Consider the following 19,125-nt stretch of genomic DNA (forward strand, 5'->3'; position numbering starts at 1 on the left):
CCTCAAAGAAGAAGAAGAAGAATCTAGACCTGAGCATGTTTGGCTTTGACATAGGGAGTATCGCCACTAGGAACTTTATGAATCACATGAAACATTTCATCATCTTTCATCGTATTACTCTTTATTGAGTTGTTATTATTGCTCTTCGTCTTCTTCAAGCTTCTCTCCATCTTTTGCTTCTCTCTCACTTTTCTCTTTCTGAACAATAAAGTATACAGATGTCTATTGAGAGGCTGTGAGAGACAACAACTTGTGAACTAAATCATATATATGCGTACGTTTGTAACTGTAAGAAATGAATTCGGTCGATATCTCGTCTCTGTTCAATTGAACTGCCACGTCACCTGAAGACTTCTTACCACGTAGGTGAACGAGCAAAACGTGTTCTTTCACTATTGCCACTGTCTCTTTCTTCAGTTTTGGTATCTTCTTTAACACCCAAAATGTATGTGTATATACATTTTTGGGTGTGTTTTTTAAACCACCAAAAGATTTTTTTTTTTTTTTTATTTTTTAAATTTTCTCTTTCATATAGAGTTTCATATATTACAAATTTGTAAACTGCTCAATTCTAATTTTGATTGGAATTAATTCTAACACTTTACATTCTAAATTGTCAACATTGGGACGGTGTTGCAGCTGACCTTTATACTTGCATTCCCTTTCAACAACTTGAATATTTTACAACAAAAATGGGTGTTTCCAACTTTATCGAGGGAATTTGTCATGCATGCATGTTAATATATAAACGGAAAATTTTAGCGACAATTCCTTAAATATATCGTAACGGTTTGTGTGTGAAACAAAATTTATATCTCATCTAAGCAGATGGCCCAAAACAAGCATCCTCTCTCTTTCTACCTCCAACATCTTTCTGACTCATCTAGATATAATATTGGAATAAATAATGTATTCGAATATGTTATTCCATGAAATAATATATAATCTAAATGGATTCTAAGCTATGTATATATATATATATATATATGTTTTAGTTCTAGGTAAATCTATTTGTTGTAAAAAACTAGGTTTTCAAAAGTAATATAAATGACAACTTTAATATTGGGTCTGTAAACAAACATGAAGCTAGGACACAAATTCAAAATTTTAATGGAAATATTCCATATACTTTTATTGATCATAGAAATTTTAAAATGCCATTTCTTGTTTTTCAAATAATAAAGGAGATATAACTTCTATACTCGCTTCCTACTAGACATGGATATATAGAACGCATCCAAGAGGCGGGCAGGAGTCCAGGGCAGACCCGCCGCGGGACACATGGTGCCACAACAATTTATTTTATGTCATAATGTCTTCGTCAAACCTTATCACCGACGGATTTCGTCGAGTATGTTGTTACACAAAAAATTTGTTATCATATGTTTCATGTATGTTGTTTCAATGTTCTCCGTTTGTAGCTCAGATCTTTTTTTTTTTGTTGATTTGACCTCCAATAATTTAAATATCAGTTTAAAATTGTAGTCTTATATATATGATTGTGTTATTCACTATTTTTTGAAGTATGTACTTTACTTTTAATTATCTCAAATCACTCGCCTTTCTTTAAAAAGAATAAAAGAAAATCATCGCAAACTCAAAAAAAAAAGTAATTAAAAACGTTAGGGACCAACTATAAACTGTTTTTATATATAAATAGAGTTGGTTCGTTTCGTTTTGCTGTCTGCTTTAAAAATAGAGTAAACTAAATCGTTAACGAATTTGTCCACTGCAACCACAATACTTAATTAGAATAAATTTGGATGCTATTACTTTATAGAGTAAAAATGTAAAATTGTGTACTCTATTATTCAGCTCAAATTCTCTCTTTTGTTGTTTGCTGACTGGTAAAAAAAACTGATACGAGAATAGTTTTAATTTTCTGTTCATTATTTTACTCTAAGTATCCAGTTACACGGAGAAGTAACAGATTCGATCCAAGTTTAAAGTAGTGCAAGGCATTTCAATCTCGTTACCACACTAAAAAAAAAGTACTCAAAAACTTCATTATCTGATTTCAATTATCCAATCGTCATTGGAATCATTTAAAAGGATTATGTAAATAAAAATATCTTAAGTGGTTGCGACATCATCAATAATATTAAAATAAGTAACGAATCATCGTCACTCTCACTCGTTATGTGGCGAATACAATAATGAGCCAAAACGAAATGAATCTGGATAGCATACTAAGCATCATTCACTAGGTTACAAGACTTGCCGTTTAACTCATACACATGGGGACCATCGGCAATAAGGCAGGCAACACCGATAACTTTTGCGGACTCGTGACTTAGTTATAAGTCAATATTGAAGAAAATTTATAAATCCGAAACTAGCGGAGAGATTACATGAATCAAGACGATTAAATAGCTATATTCAAGATTGATTTGGTTTGCTCTATAGTCTATTCAAGTTTTTTTTGGCATAATGTCTTATAGTATGGAAGCTTACATATTATAGGAGTAAATTATTAATAACTTGTTCGATTACTTTTCTTTAGTTAAGGTTTTTTTTTGCTAATACTTTGATTTATTTTAGATAGTTGAATACATTCGAATTAACTGCACAAGTCATCTTAACTTATCTTCCTTGATTTTGTTCTCTTTTTTTCGTCCATTGTCCTTCATTTGCTTTTGGATTGAATTCATGAACACAAGGAACATTACATGAACCATATATATCAATTGAAACAGCGTGTGTGTGTCTGTGGCGCACTAAAACATATGTGTAAGACATGCATGATTTGTTTACCCTACCTCTCAGAGCTGCCCTTACTGGATCTTCTTGCTTCTTCTGTGCCTTGACGATTAATATATAACCAGAACTGTGTTGCCGACAAACTAGAGAAATCACAAAAGAGAGACTTGATCAATGTATTAGTAAGGGCCGACTCTGAAGTCGATCTGATCCTCAGTTAAAATTTGCTTGGGAACTCATCATGTATTTTGAGTAATTACTTTGAATATTTTTTACACTCTTCTTTTTGTTAAAATATTTATAATATATACATAAATTTATTTTTTAAAAGTACAAATTTAACATTCTAAGCTTAAATATATATATTTTAAAAAGTCGATGATAAAGAGTGAGTACTTCTGTTTTCTATATATATTTTTTTTTTTGTCACGATTCACTTTTAAAGTTCAGTTCTTACTTTCCTACCAACTTTAAAAATCCATCTTATATTTTCATATTTGCACTTAAATAAAATGTGTTACATATTGTTCGCATCTACTTAATTATTGATACTTATATTTTGTTCTCCATTAATTATTTAATCAGAAAGACAATTTCATCGTTGTGTTGCTAACTCTTAAACCAAAGTAGACACTGTGCTTCGAATTTTGAAATTCACACTTTTTATATTCTCATACATATATATTTTTCTTATATGGAAAATGTTGTTTATCTATGGTAAAAAAATTTCTGCGGATCTACCAAACTGTACGTGAGTCGTGGCATCAATGCTGGCCAGAGAACATAGTTATTAGATCTTGGTGAACCAAAATGGGAGCAATTCGACCACTAGGGGGAAAATAAAACATTATCCTCCAAATCTTGGAGTTGATACATTGGAACAACATGTTTTCAGATAGATGCGTCTGGGTATTTCAGTAGACAAAAGTAATTAATGAATGGCAAACATGTAAGTGAAGTCCTTAAACAATAGCAAAGGCAAGATGGTTTAGGAGAGTTTCTTTTTTTCTTCTCGACTACTATAAGTGGACTTGTTAACATGTGTGCCAAGATTATATTAATAGTCTAGTATCGTATGTGTTATCTCAATGCAAGAAATCAACTAATCAAGGTTTTATCTTCTTACTTTTAAATTTGAGGCTTGATAGCCCACATGGACGTGGTCTAGTGATGGTGAAGAAAGTGCATGGAGTGGTCGTAATCTAGTGATAGTGAAAAAAGTGGGGAGGTTGTAATTAGCTATCAGCTATCCAAGGAACATTTTCACAACAATTATATGGGAAGTCTGGATCTGAGCTTCGGTACTGATAGTTTATATGGTATTCTAGTAACAAACGATCCAAATACTTCTATATATTAAAGCCATGAATGGTAGTGGGTTTTAAAATAGTTTTTAGATTATGTTTTTTGGTTTTTAGTTTTTTTAGTTTTTAGTTTTTACAATAAAAAAAAAGGATATGTTCTTTTTTTTAAATCTCTAATTATGTGGATTTTGGTTTCTATTAAGGATTGTAAAAAAAATCCAAAAACTAGTTTCCTTATTTTTGTAGAGAATCTATTTAAGCTAAAATCTTAATTGGTGAAAAAACGGATTTTTCAAAAACAAAATCCAAAAACTATTGTAGAATCTACTACCATTCAAGGCCTAATTGAAAAACATTCCAAACTCGCGGATTCAGTCAATATAGTGATCGAGCAAGGAGATGTCCACTATCTAGCACTTCAGTGCGTTTTTACTGGAGTAGCCGAGAGGGTTTATCAAAAAAAAAATTGAGACTTGATTGGATACATTTAAAAGGTTTATATAGTAACATCTATAATAAAAAGTCAATTTGAAAAGAATTATAAAGTTTGAGGGGTTTCTTGGAAATTACTTTAAAGTAAAACACTGTACGATTTGTTTAGCTAAACATACCCTAAAAATCGAAAAGCGTTTTGAAGCAGAGAAGAAAAAAAATCAAAAACCCTTTCAGTTGTCGCACTGTTCCTTCCTCATGGCGAACAATCCTTCGCAGCTTCTTCCGTCAGGTATGGATTTCTCTTTTCTATAGGATGGATCTGCGATTTTGGTACCGCCAATTTTGTTGAGCGATTTGGGTTGTGTTTGTTGTGCAGAGCTAATCGATAGGTGCATAGGATCGAAGATATGGGTTATAATGAAAGGAGATAAGGAGCTCGTTGGTACTCTCAAAGGATTTGATGTTTATGTCAACATGGTCCTTGAAGATGTCACCGAGTAGTAAGTCTCTTCTTTTAGGGTTTTTTTTCTTCTTCTTCTTCTTCTTCCTCTTCGGAATTCGATTTTTTTGCTATATGCGTTAGGAGGTGAAACATAGAGTTATTGAACTATAGGTTTGATAATGCAGAACCCAGAACCCAGCCTTTTGGTTTTTGTTTCTCAGTACTTAGTTTTTTTTTTTTTTTTTTGGTAATTGATTTATATATAGAGACCATTTAGACTGCTTCATGTGTCGTTTCGGTGATACGAGTTTTTTTTCTTTTCTTTTCTTTTCTTTTCTTGTATGTAGATTACTGATTTAATGATTTTAAACTCCTGTTGCTTTGGAGATGGGATCTCAAGTTTTTGCTGTATCAGATTCTCTATTGAGATGTAACTAGAGTGTGCTACTAATTTAAGTATCGTTGTGCAGTGAGATTACAGCTGAAGGAAGACGGGTTACAAAGCTTGATCAGATCCTGCTCAATGGAAATAACATAGCCATTGTAAGTCAATACAGCATTTTATCTATATTTTCCGAAATTGAAATTGGTTACTTATTCTAACAGTAGCCAAACTAGCCATACGCTGTATAAACTCCCTTGTGATTTCTTTCATCTATCTTTAGATAAACCCGTTGACCATTTTAATTTTCGAAATGCTAAGACCCCGGTTTTTAAAATTGTTTGTGATGTAGCTGGTGCCAGGGGGGTCTCCTGACGATGAAGAATGAGATTTGCTGCTTTGTGTGTTCAGAATTGTGTGTGGAAGGATGTAACTTTTGGTTTTAGATTAACACTTTTTCACAGAAAAAGTAGTAGTTGATTTCTAAACTCAGAATGACAAAAGTTTTCATTGTTCAACAATGTGAAAGAGAGCTACAAGCATCATATTTATTAGACACGTTGCTTCTACTTATTCAAGCTCTTTACATTGCTCTAATGACCTTCCCCGTTAGCCACTTGAGCGTCAGAATTGTTTTTGAAAGAGTCTCCGCTTTCAAAAACAGCTGCAGCTCCCATACCAGTGCCTGTTACATATACATTTTATGCATACCATCAACATAAAATCAATATAATTATGGAGCCTATTCAAACTCTGAATATATACCGATGCACATTGAGATTACTCCAAAGCGGCAATCCTTCCCTCTCCGCTTCATCTCGTGCAACAATGTTGCAACACATCGAGCTCCTGTACATAGAGAGACAAACTCTATTAGCCTATACACATCTTGCATATCATCTGTTTAATTAAGGCAAAGCTTGTATAAAGTAGTAACCTGTAGCACCAAGAGGATGGCCAATAGCAATGGCTCCTCCATTAACATTGACCTTTTCCATATCTAGATCCAGCTTCTTACAACTGTACACATATTGAGATGCAAATGCCTGTTTTCTCAACAGTTCATCAATGGAGAGATTCATAAGTAAGGATAATTCCGAAACAGACAACAACTAATGTGAAACATTTTCACTACCTCATTGATCTCAAATAGATCAATATCGCTGACGTTGAGCCCTGCGAGGTTAGTTGCAGCAGGGATGGCGACAGCTGGACCGATGCCCATTACAGATGGATCCACACCAGTTACAGCAAAACTCCTGCATTGTTCCGGGATCAGATTTGCTCGATCTCTTAAACCATCAAAATGTAGACAAAGTCTCTCCATATTCATTTATACCTGAATACTCCAAGAATGGGAAGTCCCTTCTTCATTGCAAGACTTCTCTTCATTAGCAGTACAGCTCCAGCACCATCACTAATCTGACTAGCATTGCCTACACAATTCACATACATAAACAAATGCTCCAAACCATGATCTCACTTTTGTCAATGAAATGTGGAAACATATTTCTTACCAGCTGTGGTGGAACCATCTTTTTTAAAGACAGTCTTCAGCTTTGCCAAATCTGCCATGTTTGAGTTTGGACGCACACCATCATCAACAGATACAACGATTGCCTTCTCTGCTTTAGTCTCAGGGTCCACAATCTGTTAAGGAACAATATCGTTCATTGAGAAATCAATCTCTAGCAAAAGGGTTTTAAAAAGAAGTTGATCAGGAGCTTTCTTGTTTTTTTACCTTAGTAGCAACAGGAATGATTTCATCCTTGAGTTTACCAGAAGCGATCGCAGCTGCAGCGCGCTTGTGAGACTCAACCTGTTGATTACTTATCAATCAGTACTTATATAAATTTAGAAAGAAACAAAAAAAAAAAAAAAAAAAANAAGAGAGTAGGTAAACTAACCGCAGCCATATCTTGCTCTTGTCTTGTGATACCGTATCTTTCTGCAACGTTTTCAGAAGTAACTCCCATTGGTAGCAAACAGTCACGGGCTTTTGGGAATTCTAGTGCCTGTTCCCATATAGGAGTTTTACAAAAGTCATTACAAAACAACTGTTCTTGTTGAGTAGACTTAATAAAAAGAATCATTGAGACAACGTACTCTCGGATTAGAGGTTTGAAAGCCGCCTCCAGGCATACTATCAGTTGACATTGACTCCACTCCAGCACCAATACCTGTTGCATTTCACAACAGAGATAATCAATCTCGAGGCCTAGACAAGTAGCCAGCTAGAGACTACAAAAAATATGATGAAGCTGCTTATTACCGATGTCGTAATATCCGGCTCTAATAGAAGCAGCAACATCAGCAACGGCTTGTAGTCCAGATGAGCATTGTCGGTTAACAGTTCTAATTGGCACGGTGTCTAGCTCGTCGTAAAAGAAGAGTAAAGCAACACATCAACAAATTTGTTTTGTCTATGATCTTCCAATGTAATTAGAATGTAATTTTGATTTTTAAGTACCAGGGAAACCAGCAAAATAAGCTGCAACTCTACATTCCATTGCTCTCTGAGAACCGGGAGCTAAAACCGTACCAACAACGATATCACCAACTTCACTTGGATCCAAAGATGTTCTTTCCACTACAGCCTAATTTGAACAAAACATATGGAACATGAGAAATCACAGATACTAGTTACTAAATCCATGTCTGAGAAAGGTTTTAAATTGAATGTACCTTGAGAACAGAAGCAAGAAGATCATCTGGAAGAGTATCTTTGAAACCTCCACGTTTCGCTTTGCAAATGGCGGTACGATATGCCCTGAAGAAGAAGTAGTCTCAGAAGAATCAAGAAAACAAGAAACCTTAAAAGAAAGTGAATGTGAAGCAACTGAGTTTGGAGGACTTACGCTACAATCACAATGTCGTCTCCAAAAGCAGCCATTGGAGAAACCTCAGAAGCACAATTCACAGGCTAACATAAAGAAAGATTCAAGTCAGAAGAACACACAAAACAAACTTCCACAAACAATTTCAATGTCTAATAAAAACTCATTGACTCAACGATTAAGACAAACTAAAACTTACATACAGAACAGAGGATTCATGATTAAGAGAAGAAGAAGAAGAACAAGGAATTGGATTGAGATGACGAAGCAAAATCTTCTGTCTTTCAGCAGCTTTATCCATGATTCTCTCTGTTTTTTTGTGTTGCAAAGCTGAACTTCAAAATTTGTGATTGAAAGACAAAAACTTTCTGTGTAAAACTCAAATGGGTTTGATTGATTTTTCAGGAAAGGGATAGAGTTTAAGTATTAAGAAGAAGAAGCTTCAGTGTTGTCATTTTTCTCGTGGGTGTCGTTCTCTCACTAATCTGGTCGTGATTGGGATCCTTGCCCACCTTGTCTTTGTTGTCGTATCGTAAAACAAAGTTAAACGGCGTTACGAAAATATATCGCATGTTTTTTCATGTTTTACGCCACCACAGAAACTCACACCGTTAAGACTGTCACCGGATTATTAATGGGCAATACAAACCAAACCAAACCATACCCGGGCCACGTGAGAAGAGTTTTAACAATGTTTAGACTTTTAGAGAGAGACAGAGTATTTAAAGACTTTATCTAACTGCCTGCGTACGATATATAACGTGTTGGACTGTATAATTATTAATTACGGATAAATAATTATAAGTAATTTTGGATATTTTTTTTTAAGACTTCATTCTCCTAAACGTTCAATTGGAATATCTATATAATTTATTAAGACCCGTAAAATATTATAGATGAAGAGAGGTCAAGAAACTTACCGGACGATGGATGAGCTTTGGTGAGAGTACCAATAGGATATGAAAAATCTGAATGTAGACAATATGCAAATGTTGAGATGACTGATTGTTCACAATTATATATAAAAATTAAGAGTGTTGAAGGTTGGATGGGAGAGAAAGAAGTGGCGTTGCATTTGGCATTTAACTCTTATGACATACTCTTTTGCTCTACCACCACTCTTCTTACCAACCTCCATTTTTATGTTTTTATCGCTCTATGCTACCTAACCTTCCCTTCCTGTTAGATTTCTTGCATGCAAAACTAATTAATTCTATTTTCTTTATTGCTTATCTATCTATTACAAAGAAAAGTTTCATCAATGGTAGAAAGCTTTTTTTTACAAGAATAATGTCAAGGTCTCGTCACACTTAGACCCTGATACAATTTCATTGTCATGCATAGATTTTATATATCTCTATATATGGAAATGGAAAAGAGAGCTGATTCAAGAAGTTGAGGACTTCGGTCCGAAATAATAGATGTGGGTAGGCCATGATTGATATATTTTTCGGAAAAACAATCTTTTCATATGTACTACATTAGTAGTGCGTTTGCAAGACGAGAACATTTATAAAATAAAATAAAAATGGTCCTCGATCATAAAAATTGAATCGTAATCTCATTAAGTACATATCAGTTTTAAATGGAAATTAAATATATGCTATTGGTTCCTATGGTTGAGTAAGGAATTGGTATAAATGCATGCATGTGACACGACCAACAAACCAATTTATGCGTTTCCGATTACTTCTGATCTCTTCCATTGACGTCGTTGTGGAGTACGGATCTCTTTGATTTCAATCTCTTTCCTGATTCAAGCTCAGAGGCGGAGAAGCATATCTAAAATTGATGTTCTCTGTAACGGGTCGAGACAAATGAACATCCTAGCTCATCGAATCCACCAACTCAGGTATTGATTCTAACTTGGAACATGATCAGAGATATTCGTCGTTAGGTTCTCGGAAATTTTGATGGATAATCATTATAGTTTGATGCGGAAATTTTAAATCTCAGTGTTTGGAACTTTGAAAGCATCGATCTTTTTAGTTGATAGATTTTTCAAAAAATAATCAATATGCGAAATAGGAGAAATTACGATTGGTTTCATTGAGCTTCGAAGCATAAGAAATGGTACAGAGGAAGTAGCATAGATGAATTCATGGATTTACTTGAGTTTAAGAGCAGAATAATTGGTTGCTTCATATGCTCTTGATTAGACAATGTCAATAAAGATGGAAGCATCTTGCCCTTGCTTCCTTGTATAGTTTCTTAGAACAACATTTTTTTTTCATGGAATGAGGAATTTTAGATCATTAGTTTGATGATGGGTTTGAATGTTGCAACTTGCAAGGTAAATATATGCTTAATGTGTACTCTGGTTTAAAGCATTTTTTGTAGGATGCACGAAGACTAACTACAAAAATCTATGATTATTGTATTTAGGGTTTTTAGGCACACTTCTCTCACTATTGCTGAAACGATGTATAGTCCTATAATCTACTGGAAAAGCGCCCCTTTTAAAGTAATGAAGATACAGGACAATTTTTGATTGGCCAATGAAAAGGAGGTGAACGAGAGGGGTTCAAGAATTGTCCAACGTTGTGGATAATATGTCTACAACAATATTATATGTTTACATATATCATCACTTGCTAACCCGAAGCAAAATAAAATTAACGTCGAAGCTTGTTACGTACGTCAGTTTGAAAACCGACGTTATGTTATTCAAGTCAATCATTAACTGACGCTAGACTTCATAGAAAACAAAAATCACATTTTTTTTTTTGTATTTGATGATCACTCACACCACTTCTTGTAGACTCGTCAATTGCTTATAAACCCCAACAGATTTGGAAACAAGCTCTCTATGACTTCCCTTCTCCACAACTTCTCCCTTATGTAACACAGCAATCATGTCTGCTTTCCTTATGGTCGAGAGCCTGTGAGCCACTAACACTGTGGTTCGTCCCTTCATCAGCCTGTCTAGTGCTTCTTGGACCAGTTTCTCCGAGCTCGTGTCCAAAGCACTTGTTGCCTCATCAAGAAGAAGCACTGAAGGATCCTTTAAAACTGCCCTCGCGATCGCCACTCTTTGTTTCTGACCACCTGATAACTGCACACCCCTATCACCTACGTGCGTCCTGTACCCTTCTTCCATCATGATTATGAACTCGTGGGCATTCGCAGCTTTTGCGGCTTCCATGATTTCTGCCTCTGATGCGTTCTCGTTCCCATACTTGATGTTTTCGTATATGGTTGTTGAAAACAGAGCTGGTTCTTGCTGGACTAATGCTAGCTTGTTGCGCAAGCTACGTAGGTTTATAGTTTTTATATCTTGCCCATCGATACAGAGTTTTCCGTTGGTCGTATCGTAGAATCTCATGATCAGTCCGATCACTGTGCTTTTTCCTGAACCACTAGTTCCCACGACCGCAAGACTTTTTCCCGCTGAAACTCGGAGACTAAGATTTTGAAAAATGGCGATTTCGGGTCTTGTGGGATAGGCAAAGCTCACGGCTCTGAACTCTATATCTCCTTCGACCTGAGTGACCAATCTTGAGTTAGGCTGGTCCGGAGGTATTTCACTCTCTCTATGTAGTACCCTAAAAACAGAACCGAGTGCTTGAGTTCCCTTCACGATATCTGGGGTTAACGCAAGCGTTTCTCCTACCGAGTAAGCTGTAACGAGCAATACCATGAAAGATTTGATACTATCCTCAAAGTTTGTCTCCTTCCGCTGAATCAAAACTGAAATGTACCAGAGACCAAGTGCGTAGGAACAGTAGGCGAGACATTGAGATAAACCGTATCCAAATCCAGAGATGTGACCTTTGAGTAAGGCATTCTTGGTGGGTTTGGTTAGCTCGCAAGTAAACTGTTCTGAGATTTGCTTTTCAGCACCAAACACAGCTACAGTTCTTATATTCACAATGGCTTCACGCGCTAATGAAGTTGCCATAGAGTAAGCCCTTGTGTAATCTCCTCCAAAGCCTTTTAGAAACAATTGCTGTGAAATATCATAGAGCATTCAAGCTTATTCGGTTTCAAAATAAAAAAAATATATAGTTGAGAGAGGATCTTTGGTTTTGAGTTACCTCAGTAAGAGAAGCTGTAATGATAAGAGGGAAACAAGCAGTTACTACGGCTGCAACACGCCAACAGTAGAAAAAGGCAAGTCCTAAGGATGTGATTGTAAGAGATGTGTTCTGAACAATTGTTGAGAGGCGATCCGCTATAGCACTCCTAACCAAGGTTGCATCAGCAGATAAGATTGAAGTGAGTGATCCAGTGTTATTTTCTTCGAGATCAAACCACCCGATTTCATTCGAAAGGATAGCTGAAATTGTTGTAAAGATATATAAATATTAAAGCATTAAATCAAACTCAAGATGTTTAAAATGTTTATGTTTACCTGAAAACAAGGATAATCGAACCCGTGAAGTAAGACGCTCTCCCATAAGTGTATAGAAGTAATGTTGGAGGAGATATATAGGAGTTGTTATTACTCCAGCTCCAACAAAGATAACAATTACCTTTTCGACTTGTCGCTTGATCAGACTAGGAGAAGGTGAATAAAACGTGATTAACACATAAGCTACCCCCATCGAGAATAGTGCTGGTTGTGATCCAGCAAGAACTGCACCAACTGAGCCAAGTAATGCATAAAGCCATTCTGGAGCATTCAACTTTATAAGTTCCCATATCACTGAAGACGAGCTTAAATCTCCGCCATTTGAACTTTTTTCAGTCTTCTCTTGGTCTTCCCTGAAGCTTGAAGTCCTCCTTGAGCTAGAAACTCTTCTTGAACTCGAAGATCCAGCTTGTGTTTTACAAGTTTCAGACATAATTGATCTCGAGTTTTCTTGAGGTTCTGTCTCTTGGCAATTCACAAGAGTTGCGTAATCTCCTCCTCTTGATATAAGTTCTGAGTGGCTACCGGTTTCCATAATCTGACCATTTTTCAATACAACAATCTTGTCAACATTTCTAATGGTGGATAATCTATGTGCAATGACGATTGTTGTTCTTTTTTCCATGACTGTGTCAAGTGCTTGCTGAACAATCTTCTCTGATTCGGCATCAAGAGCACTTGTTGCTTCATCTAAAAGTAATATCTTTGGATTTCTTAGAACTGCTCGAGCAATTGCAATCCTCTGTTTTTGTCCTCCTGAGAGCTGAGTTCCTCCTTCTCCAACCTATATGGAATGGTTTGACCAATAATTAAATAAAGAAGAAATATGAGAAGATATATGATTATGAAAAACCAAATAATTTACTTGAGTATTGTAACCATTGGGTAATGATTTAATGAAAGAATCTGCGTTGGCTGCTTTAGCAGCTTCTATGATCTGAACCATACTTGCGTTCTCTTTACCAAGAAGAATGTTGGAAGCTATGGTTGTGGCGAATAATGCCGGTTCTTGACTCACTAATCCCATCTGTTCTCTCAACCATTTAAGCTTCAAGCTCTTGATGTCATTTCCATCTAAGAGAATCTCCCCTGAGTTAGGTTCATAGAACCGTTGCACCAATGATATGATTGTGCTTTTCCCTGAACCACTTGGACCGACAAATGCAAAAGTTTTGCCTGAATGTATTGTGACACTAAGATTCTCAAAAACCATGCTTGGTCTAGAAGGATATGCGAAAGACACTTGATGAAACTCAATCCTCCCAGATACATTTTCCAATGATGTTCCATTGTCGTTTAATTTCTCAAAAATTTTCAAGATTGTTGTTTCCTATCATTTTAAAAATATTTGCAGCAGCAACTCTGCCTTTGGAAATTGCGGATAAGCTAGGCACGGCTTGACCCAAGGCGCTGAAAATGTAAGATAATGATTTGTATGATGCAATTTGATGATATATCAAGAGAAATTTTTGGAGATTTACTTACAATCCACTGTAAATGACATTGAGGATCGTTGTGAAGGCTTTTGCACCGTTGGTTTTTCCTTGGCGTACAAGAATACTTGCATACCAAAAAAGCAATGCCCAAGCACAGAACAAGAGGCTAAATGTTAATCCAATTCCTAAACCTTTAGCAATACCGCTCCTTTTACTGAGTTTTAAAGCTTCCTTGAGAGACTTTAAGTAAGATTTTACAGCTTTCTCTTCACCTACATATGCATACACTGTTCTCACCTGTGACATAACCTGATAATCAATAGAGAATTGTGTTCAGAACTAATTAAATAAAAATAGATTCTAATATTTTATTTATGTTTTTGCTTTGATTTCCCATTTTGTAGCATATCATACAAATTCTGTTGTTAGTTTGGCGTTTGCCTTTAAAATGTTTTTGTGGTCATTTTTCTTTTCTTTTTTTGTGAAACACTCTTTCACATGTAAACACATATATTAATTTCTAAAACAAACCTCTTCTGCGACTTTTCCTGCATTAGCATAAGCAGCTTCACTCTTCTCTGAGATTGTAGACATGACTATAGCATAGCCTCCTATTGCAACTGCTATCAATGGAACCACTCCTAATGTGAGCAACGTTAGTTGCCATACCGACAAAAAACCGATGACAAATCCCGCAAGGAACTGACATAAGTACCGCAAAACATGGCCGGTCTGAAAAAGAAAATAACTAAACATTTCATCAAGTTTCAAAGTTTTTGTTTCGTCCTTATAATTAATTAGAAAGGGTTACTTTATCGCCAATTGCATCTTGAACCAAGATTGCGTCGCTTGAGATGTGAAAAATGAAGTTTGAATCTCTAGTTTCTGTATCGAAGAAAGTAATATCTTTTGCTAGGATTGATTTGAGATAACTTATACGCAACCGCCGTGTTTGTCTTTCCCCTGTTTGCATCCAACAAGCAACACCTGTCGAATTGCCAATAAACCATTTCAACTTTAAAACATAAAAAGAGTTCTCAGTACTATATATATAGGTACTAAAAATAACAGATCAATGTTGCTAGACACGTACTGATCCAGGCTGATACCAAATTGACCAATCCTAAGTAAACCAAGTAGAGAGCAGTCTTGAAACAAATAACAAAATTAGTATTAGGAACATATATATTACGAAAAAATCAAGAGGAAGAGAAAGAGAGAATCTTATTTAGCGGTTTCTGAAGAAACCTGTGAAACGTGGGAAGATATGGCTTTAGGATCTTTATAAAGATTTCCAAGAGAATCTAGCATTCCACCGAAGAATACGAAGAAGAACGGAAGTGTACCGCCATGAATACAATTGCCTAAACCGCCTAGGAACATCAGAAAGCAATCAACATGATCTGCTGCACCAAACAAATCTATCAATGAAACTGCTTCCTTCTTCATCTTTTTCTTCTTGTCCATCTTTGTTTCTGGCTCAGCCTGGATATTTCCATTAGAGGGTGGTTGTGGTTCTATGTTATCCATTTTCACTGAACACAGTCACTAGAAACAGAGAGGTACTTGAGAGCGTCTGTAGATGAGTAGAGTGAGGATTTAGGGTGTTTGGCATGTGGGAAAAAAAGGGTAACATGCATGGGATAAATAAGCAAAGTTCACTTCCCTCTCGCTCATTTAATATCACCATCTTTCTAACTAATTATTTGACAACTGTATACATTTATTATGCAGTTATAAGAAACTCATACTACATAGTGTACATATGTATGTTTATAGTTAAGTTTCTTTTTATCACAACTCACGAGTATTATTTTTAAAACGAAGCTTCTTCGTGAGTACATAGAAGTACATATAATTCTTCTTTTCTTTACAATTGTGTACCTTGTAACTTGATTTCATTGAGGAAATTGGAAATAAATGATATATATATATATATATATATATTAATTTTGTCCATCTACACTTTTATTTGTAAATTGTTAGTTATGACTAAACTACCATTATTAATATATAAATTCAAGTTTGAAGCATTTTAAGAAGATAAAAATTAGAAAATCATCATATTAATAAACCATTAAGAAGAGGATTTGAAGAAGAGGTTTGTGATTTTATTGAAAAAAATTTGTTTTTATGTAGATCAATTTTAATCTGAAAAGTTTAGAATATGGTTTCTAGTTTTTTTATAAGTTCTATAAAAAGTAGATGATGTATTCTACCATTTGTGCATGTTCAATATAATGTAAATCAGGAAGCTGCTAGGTTTAGAAAAAGAACCCTCTCTCTTTTTTTATTAATTAGAAACCGATTACAACTTCTATTTGTACAAGACTACGTAACTAATGCCTAAAGTAAACCTAAATGATTAACTTATACAATTGCCTATTCTTATACAATTTATCTCAAATAAGGTAATATACAATATACGCAGAATCTACGCCCAATACTCCCTCTCAAGTTGGTGCATGCAAGTCACAAATGTCCAACTTGGACTATAACCGTTGAAACGGAGCATTGCCCAATGCCTTGGTAAGTATATCACCCAGCTGCTCATCTGTACGAATATGAACCATTTTCAATACACCATCTTGAACAGCATCACACACAACATGACAATCCCATTCGATATGTTTGGTACGTTCATGAAAAACTGGATTGTTAGAAATATGAATTGCGGCTTGAATATCACAAAAGAGACGAATGGAATGAGATTAAGGACATCCTAAATCGCTCAAAAATTGTTTGAGCCATAAAACCTCATTCAATGCGTTACGCATTGATCTATATTCGGCTTTAGTGGAAGATTGCGAGACGGTTTTCTGCTTTTTTGTTTTCCAGGATATAGGTAATCCTCCTAAAAACATAACATAGCCACTGAGTGAACGGCGTGTGAGGGGACAAGTCAAAAAATCTGCATCAAAATAAGCCGTAAGAGTTAGATCAGGTTTGGAGCTCAACAAAATACCACGACCCAGAGCACTCTTCAAGTATCGAACAACATGTAAAGCCGCATCCCAGTGATCCATATGTGGAGACTTCATAAATTGAGAAAGAATGTAAGCTGAATAAGCAAGCTCCGGTCGAGTGGTGAGAATGTAAATGAGGCGACCAACTAAACGCCTATAGGCCTCAGGATTAGGAAATAAAGCACTCTTACTTAAACCCAAATATTTGATATGAAAACACTTCCCCAGATAATCTTTAAAACTTTGTAACATGCGTGAAATATTCCCGCAAATACGCATATCATCAACATATACTAGAACCCAAAGTTCAACATCACCACGTGAGTAAGTAAATAGGGATTAATCGGCGCAAGAGCAAACAAAACCAAACTTTGTCAATCCCGAGGTGAGCTTATCAAACCAACAACGCGAAGCTTGCTTAAGCCAAATAACAAATTCTTGAGTCGACACACCTTTTTGGGATCAGAATGACAAAAACCAACGGGTAATTTCATGTAAACCTCCTCTTCTAGATCACCATGGAGAAAAACATTATGCACGTCCATTTGGTGGGCTTCCCAATTCTTTGCAGCAAAAATACGCAAAAGGCCACGTACAATGGACATTTTAACAACATGAGCAAAAGTTTCATTATAATTCTCCCCCTCAATCTAGCGATTACCACAAGCAACTAAACATGCTTTATATCGTTCAATAGAATGGAATTTAATTTTATAAACCCATTTGTTGTCAATAGCCACTTTTCCGAGGAAGATCAACAACATCCCAAGAACTAAGTTCTTCAAGAGCATTGACCTCTGTTCCCATGGCATTAGTCCACCATGGGTCTTGAATGTCTTGTTTATGTGACAACCCGATTTCAGAGACTTGTAGAGAGGTTTAAAGAATTGATTTGGCCATCTATGTCACCAAAGTATACTTATATTTTTTTGTCAAAGGTCCTGAGAGAACTCTAGAGTTAAGCGTGCTTGAGCTGGAGTAGTCTCAGGATGGGTGAAATTCCGGGAAGTGATTGTCAGAACTGTGCGAGTGAGGACAAAATACAGGGAAAGATCATGTGGTGATTTGTAGTGAGGACAATTCTTCCAGACGTAGCAAACCGACCGTCAGGTATGGGTTGGCTCACGGCCCTAGTGAGAGGACGTAAGACCCATTAAAGAAGGTGGGCCCATGGACTAGGATTGGACATAGGGCTCACTAAGAGTTGGCGGTCGGGGCATTACAAGTAGTATCAGAGTCGAACCCAAATGAGTGTGGAGTCGACTGGGCTCACATTGTCAGGGGTGACAGTCTTGGTACACAACAAGGACGTTACGATCTGTTAGTGGGGGTTAATTTTGACACCCGGGTTTCAGAGACTTGCAGAGAGGTTTAAAAGAATTGATTTGGCCACCTATGTCACCAAAGTTCACTTATATTTTAAGTCAAAGGTCATGAGATAACTCTAGAGTTAAGCTTGCTTGAGCTGGTGTAGTCTCAAGATGGGTGACCTTCCGGGAAGCGACTGTCGTAACTGTGCGAGTGAGGACAAAACACAGGAAAATATCATGAGGTGATTTGTAGGGTCAGTAACAAGTCTTTAAAACCTCCCAGACGTAGCAAACCAACCGTCAGATATGGACGGGCTCACGGGCCTAGTGAGAGGACGTGAAGCCCGTTAAGGAAGGTGGGCCCATGGACTGGGATTAGAAATAGGCCCACTAATAGGTGGCGGTCAGGACGTTACAATTTATAAGAAGTTGGCTCGATAGCATTAACGACCGCAGCTAAAAACACTTGATGAGCATGAGAGAAATGGTCATCAGAAATATAATTTGTGAGAGGTTATGGTGTTTTATCTTTGACCGGTGTTGAGGAAGCCGTATTAGAGTCGAATGGAGGGTGATGATGTTCTTCTAGAAAACGAGTGTTGTAAGTAACGTAACCGTGTAACCAAACAGACGAAAACTTCACACGTTTACCTACACCTAATTCTTCTTGTGGTTCCATTGCAGTCGAAGAACCAGATGTGCCAAGAACCAGTGGTGTTTTTAAATCTGCAACTGGAGACTCCTCCTCTACCAAAAAGTTCGGTCCACCATTCTAGGTATCCAATCAAGTCCCAACAATAATCCTTCTCATGACCAGATCACCCACAATGAGAGCAAAGACTTCGTTCTCTGTTCTTGTTAGTGGTTTGGTTAAATTTTGCAGGAACATACCTTGTTGCAAAATGCATCATTTGTTTCATGACTAGTAAAATGAATATACAGCTCAGCTTGCGGAATGG

The 19,125-nt window shown here is 36.2% G+C and overlaps 3 protein-coding genes and 1 pseudogene across 6 annotated transcripts in view; 1 reads left to right on the forward strand and 3 right to left on the reverse strand.

Annotated features, from left to right (window-relative positions):
- Positions 1-253, reverse strand: part of LOC104760865 (protein SULFUR DEFICIENCY-INDUCED 1-like) — a 3,672-nt gene extending 3,419 nt beyond the window's left edge. For both annotated transcript variants that reach the window (XM_019239992.1, XM_019239993.1), the window contains exon 1: positions 30-253. In XM_019239992.1, the coding sequence (XP_019095537.1) occupies positions 30-170 (141 nt within the window). In that variant the 5' untranslated portion in view covers positions 171-253. The remainder of the gene's footprint in view (positions 1-29) is intronic.
- Positions 4,611-5,821, forward strand: LOC104760867 (sm-like protein LSM5). Its single transcript, XM_010483854.2, has 4 exons — positions 4,611-4,728; positions 4,816-4,939; positions 5,352-5,424; positions 5,616-5,821. The coding sequence occupies exons 1-4, from the start codon at positions 4,695-4,697 to the stop codon at positions 5,649-5,651; spliced, it is 267 nt and encodes an 88-aa protein (XP_010482156.1). The 5' UTR covers positions 4,611-4,694; the 3' UTR covers positions 5,652-5,821.
- Positions 5,748-9,109, reverse strand: LOC104760866 (3-ketoacyl-CoA thiolase 5, peroxisomal-like). 3 transcript variants are annotated; one of them, XM_010483853.2, is made up of 14 exons: positions 9,021-9,109; positions 8,122-8,186; positions 7,949-8,033; positions 7,734-7,860; positions 7,536-7,634; positions 7,370-7,443; positions 7,171-7,278; positions 7,005-7,082; positions 6,781-6,913; positions 6,603-6,699; positions 6,399-6,522; positions 6,201-6,309; positions 6,029-6,112; positions 5,748-5,948 (listed from the first exon to the last, which is right to left on the reverse strand). In XM_010483853.2, the coding sequence occupies exons 2-14, from the start codon at positions 8,154-8,156 to the stop codon at positions 5,857-5,859; spliced, it is 1,245 nt and encodes a 414-aa protein (XP_010482155.1). In that variant the 5' UTR covers positions 8,157-8,186; positions 9,021-9,109; the 3' UTR covers positions 5,748-5,856. The 3 variants fall into 3 exon arrangements, with proteins under 3 accessions (XP_010482155.1, XP_010482154.1, XP_019095529.1); XM_010483852.2 differs by lacking the exon at positions 9,021-9,109 and adding an exon at positions 8,300-8,776; XM_019239984.1 differs by lacking the exon at positions 9,021-9,109 and adding an exon at positions 8,304-8,326.
- On the reverse strand, positions 10,624-15,508 carry LOC104760868 (annotated as a pseudogene).

This window comes from Camelina sativa, chromosome 18 (genome assembly GCF_000633955.1).
Source record: "Camelina sativa cultivar DH55 chromosome 18, Cs, whole genome shotgun sequence".
Taxonomy (NCBI): domain Eukaryota; kingdom Viridiplantae; phylum Streptophyta; class Magnoliopsida; order Brassicales; family Brassicaceae; genus Camelina; species Camelina sativa.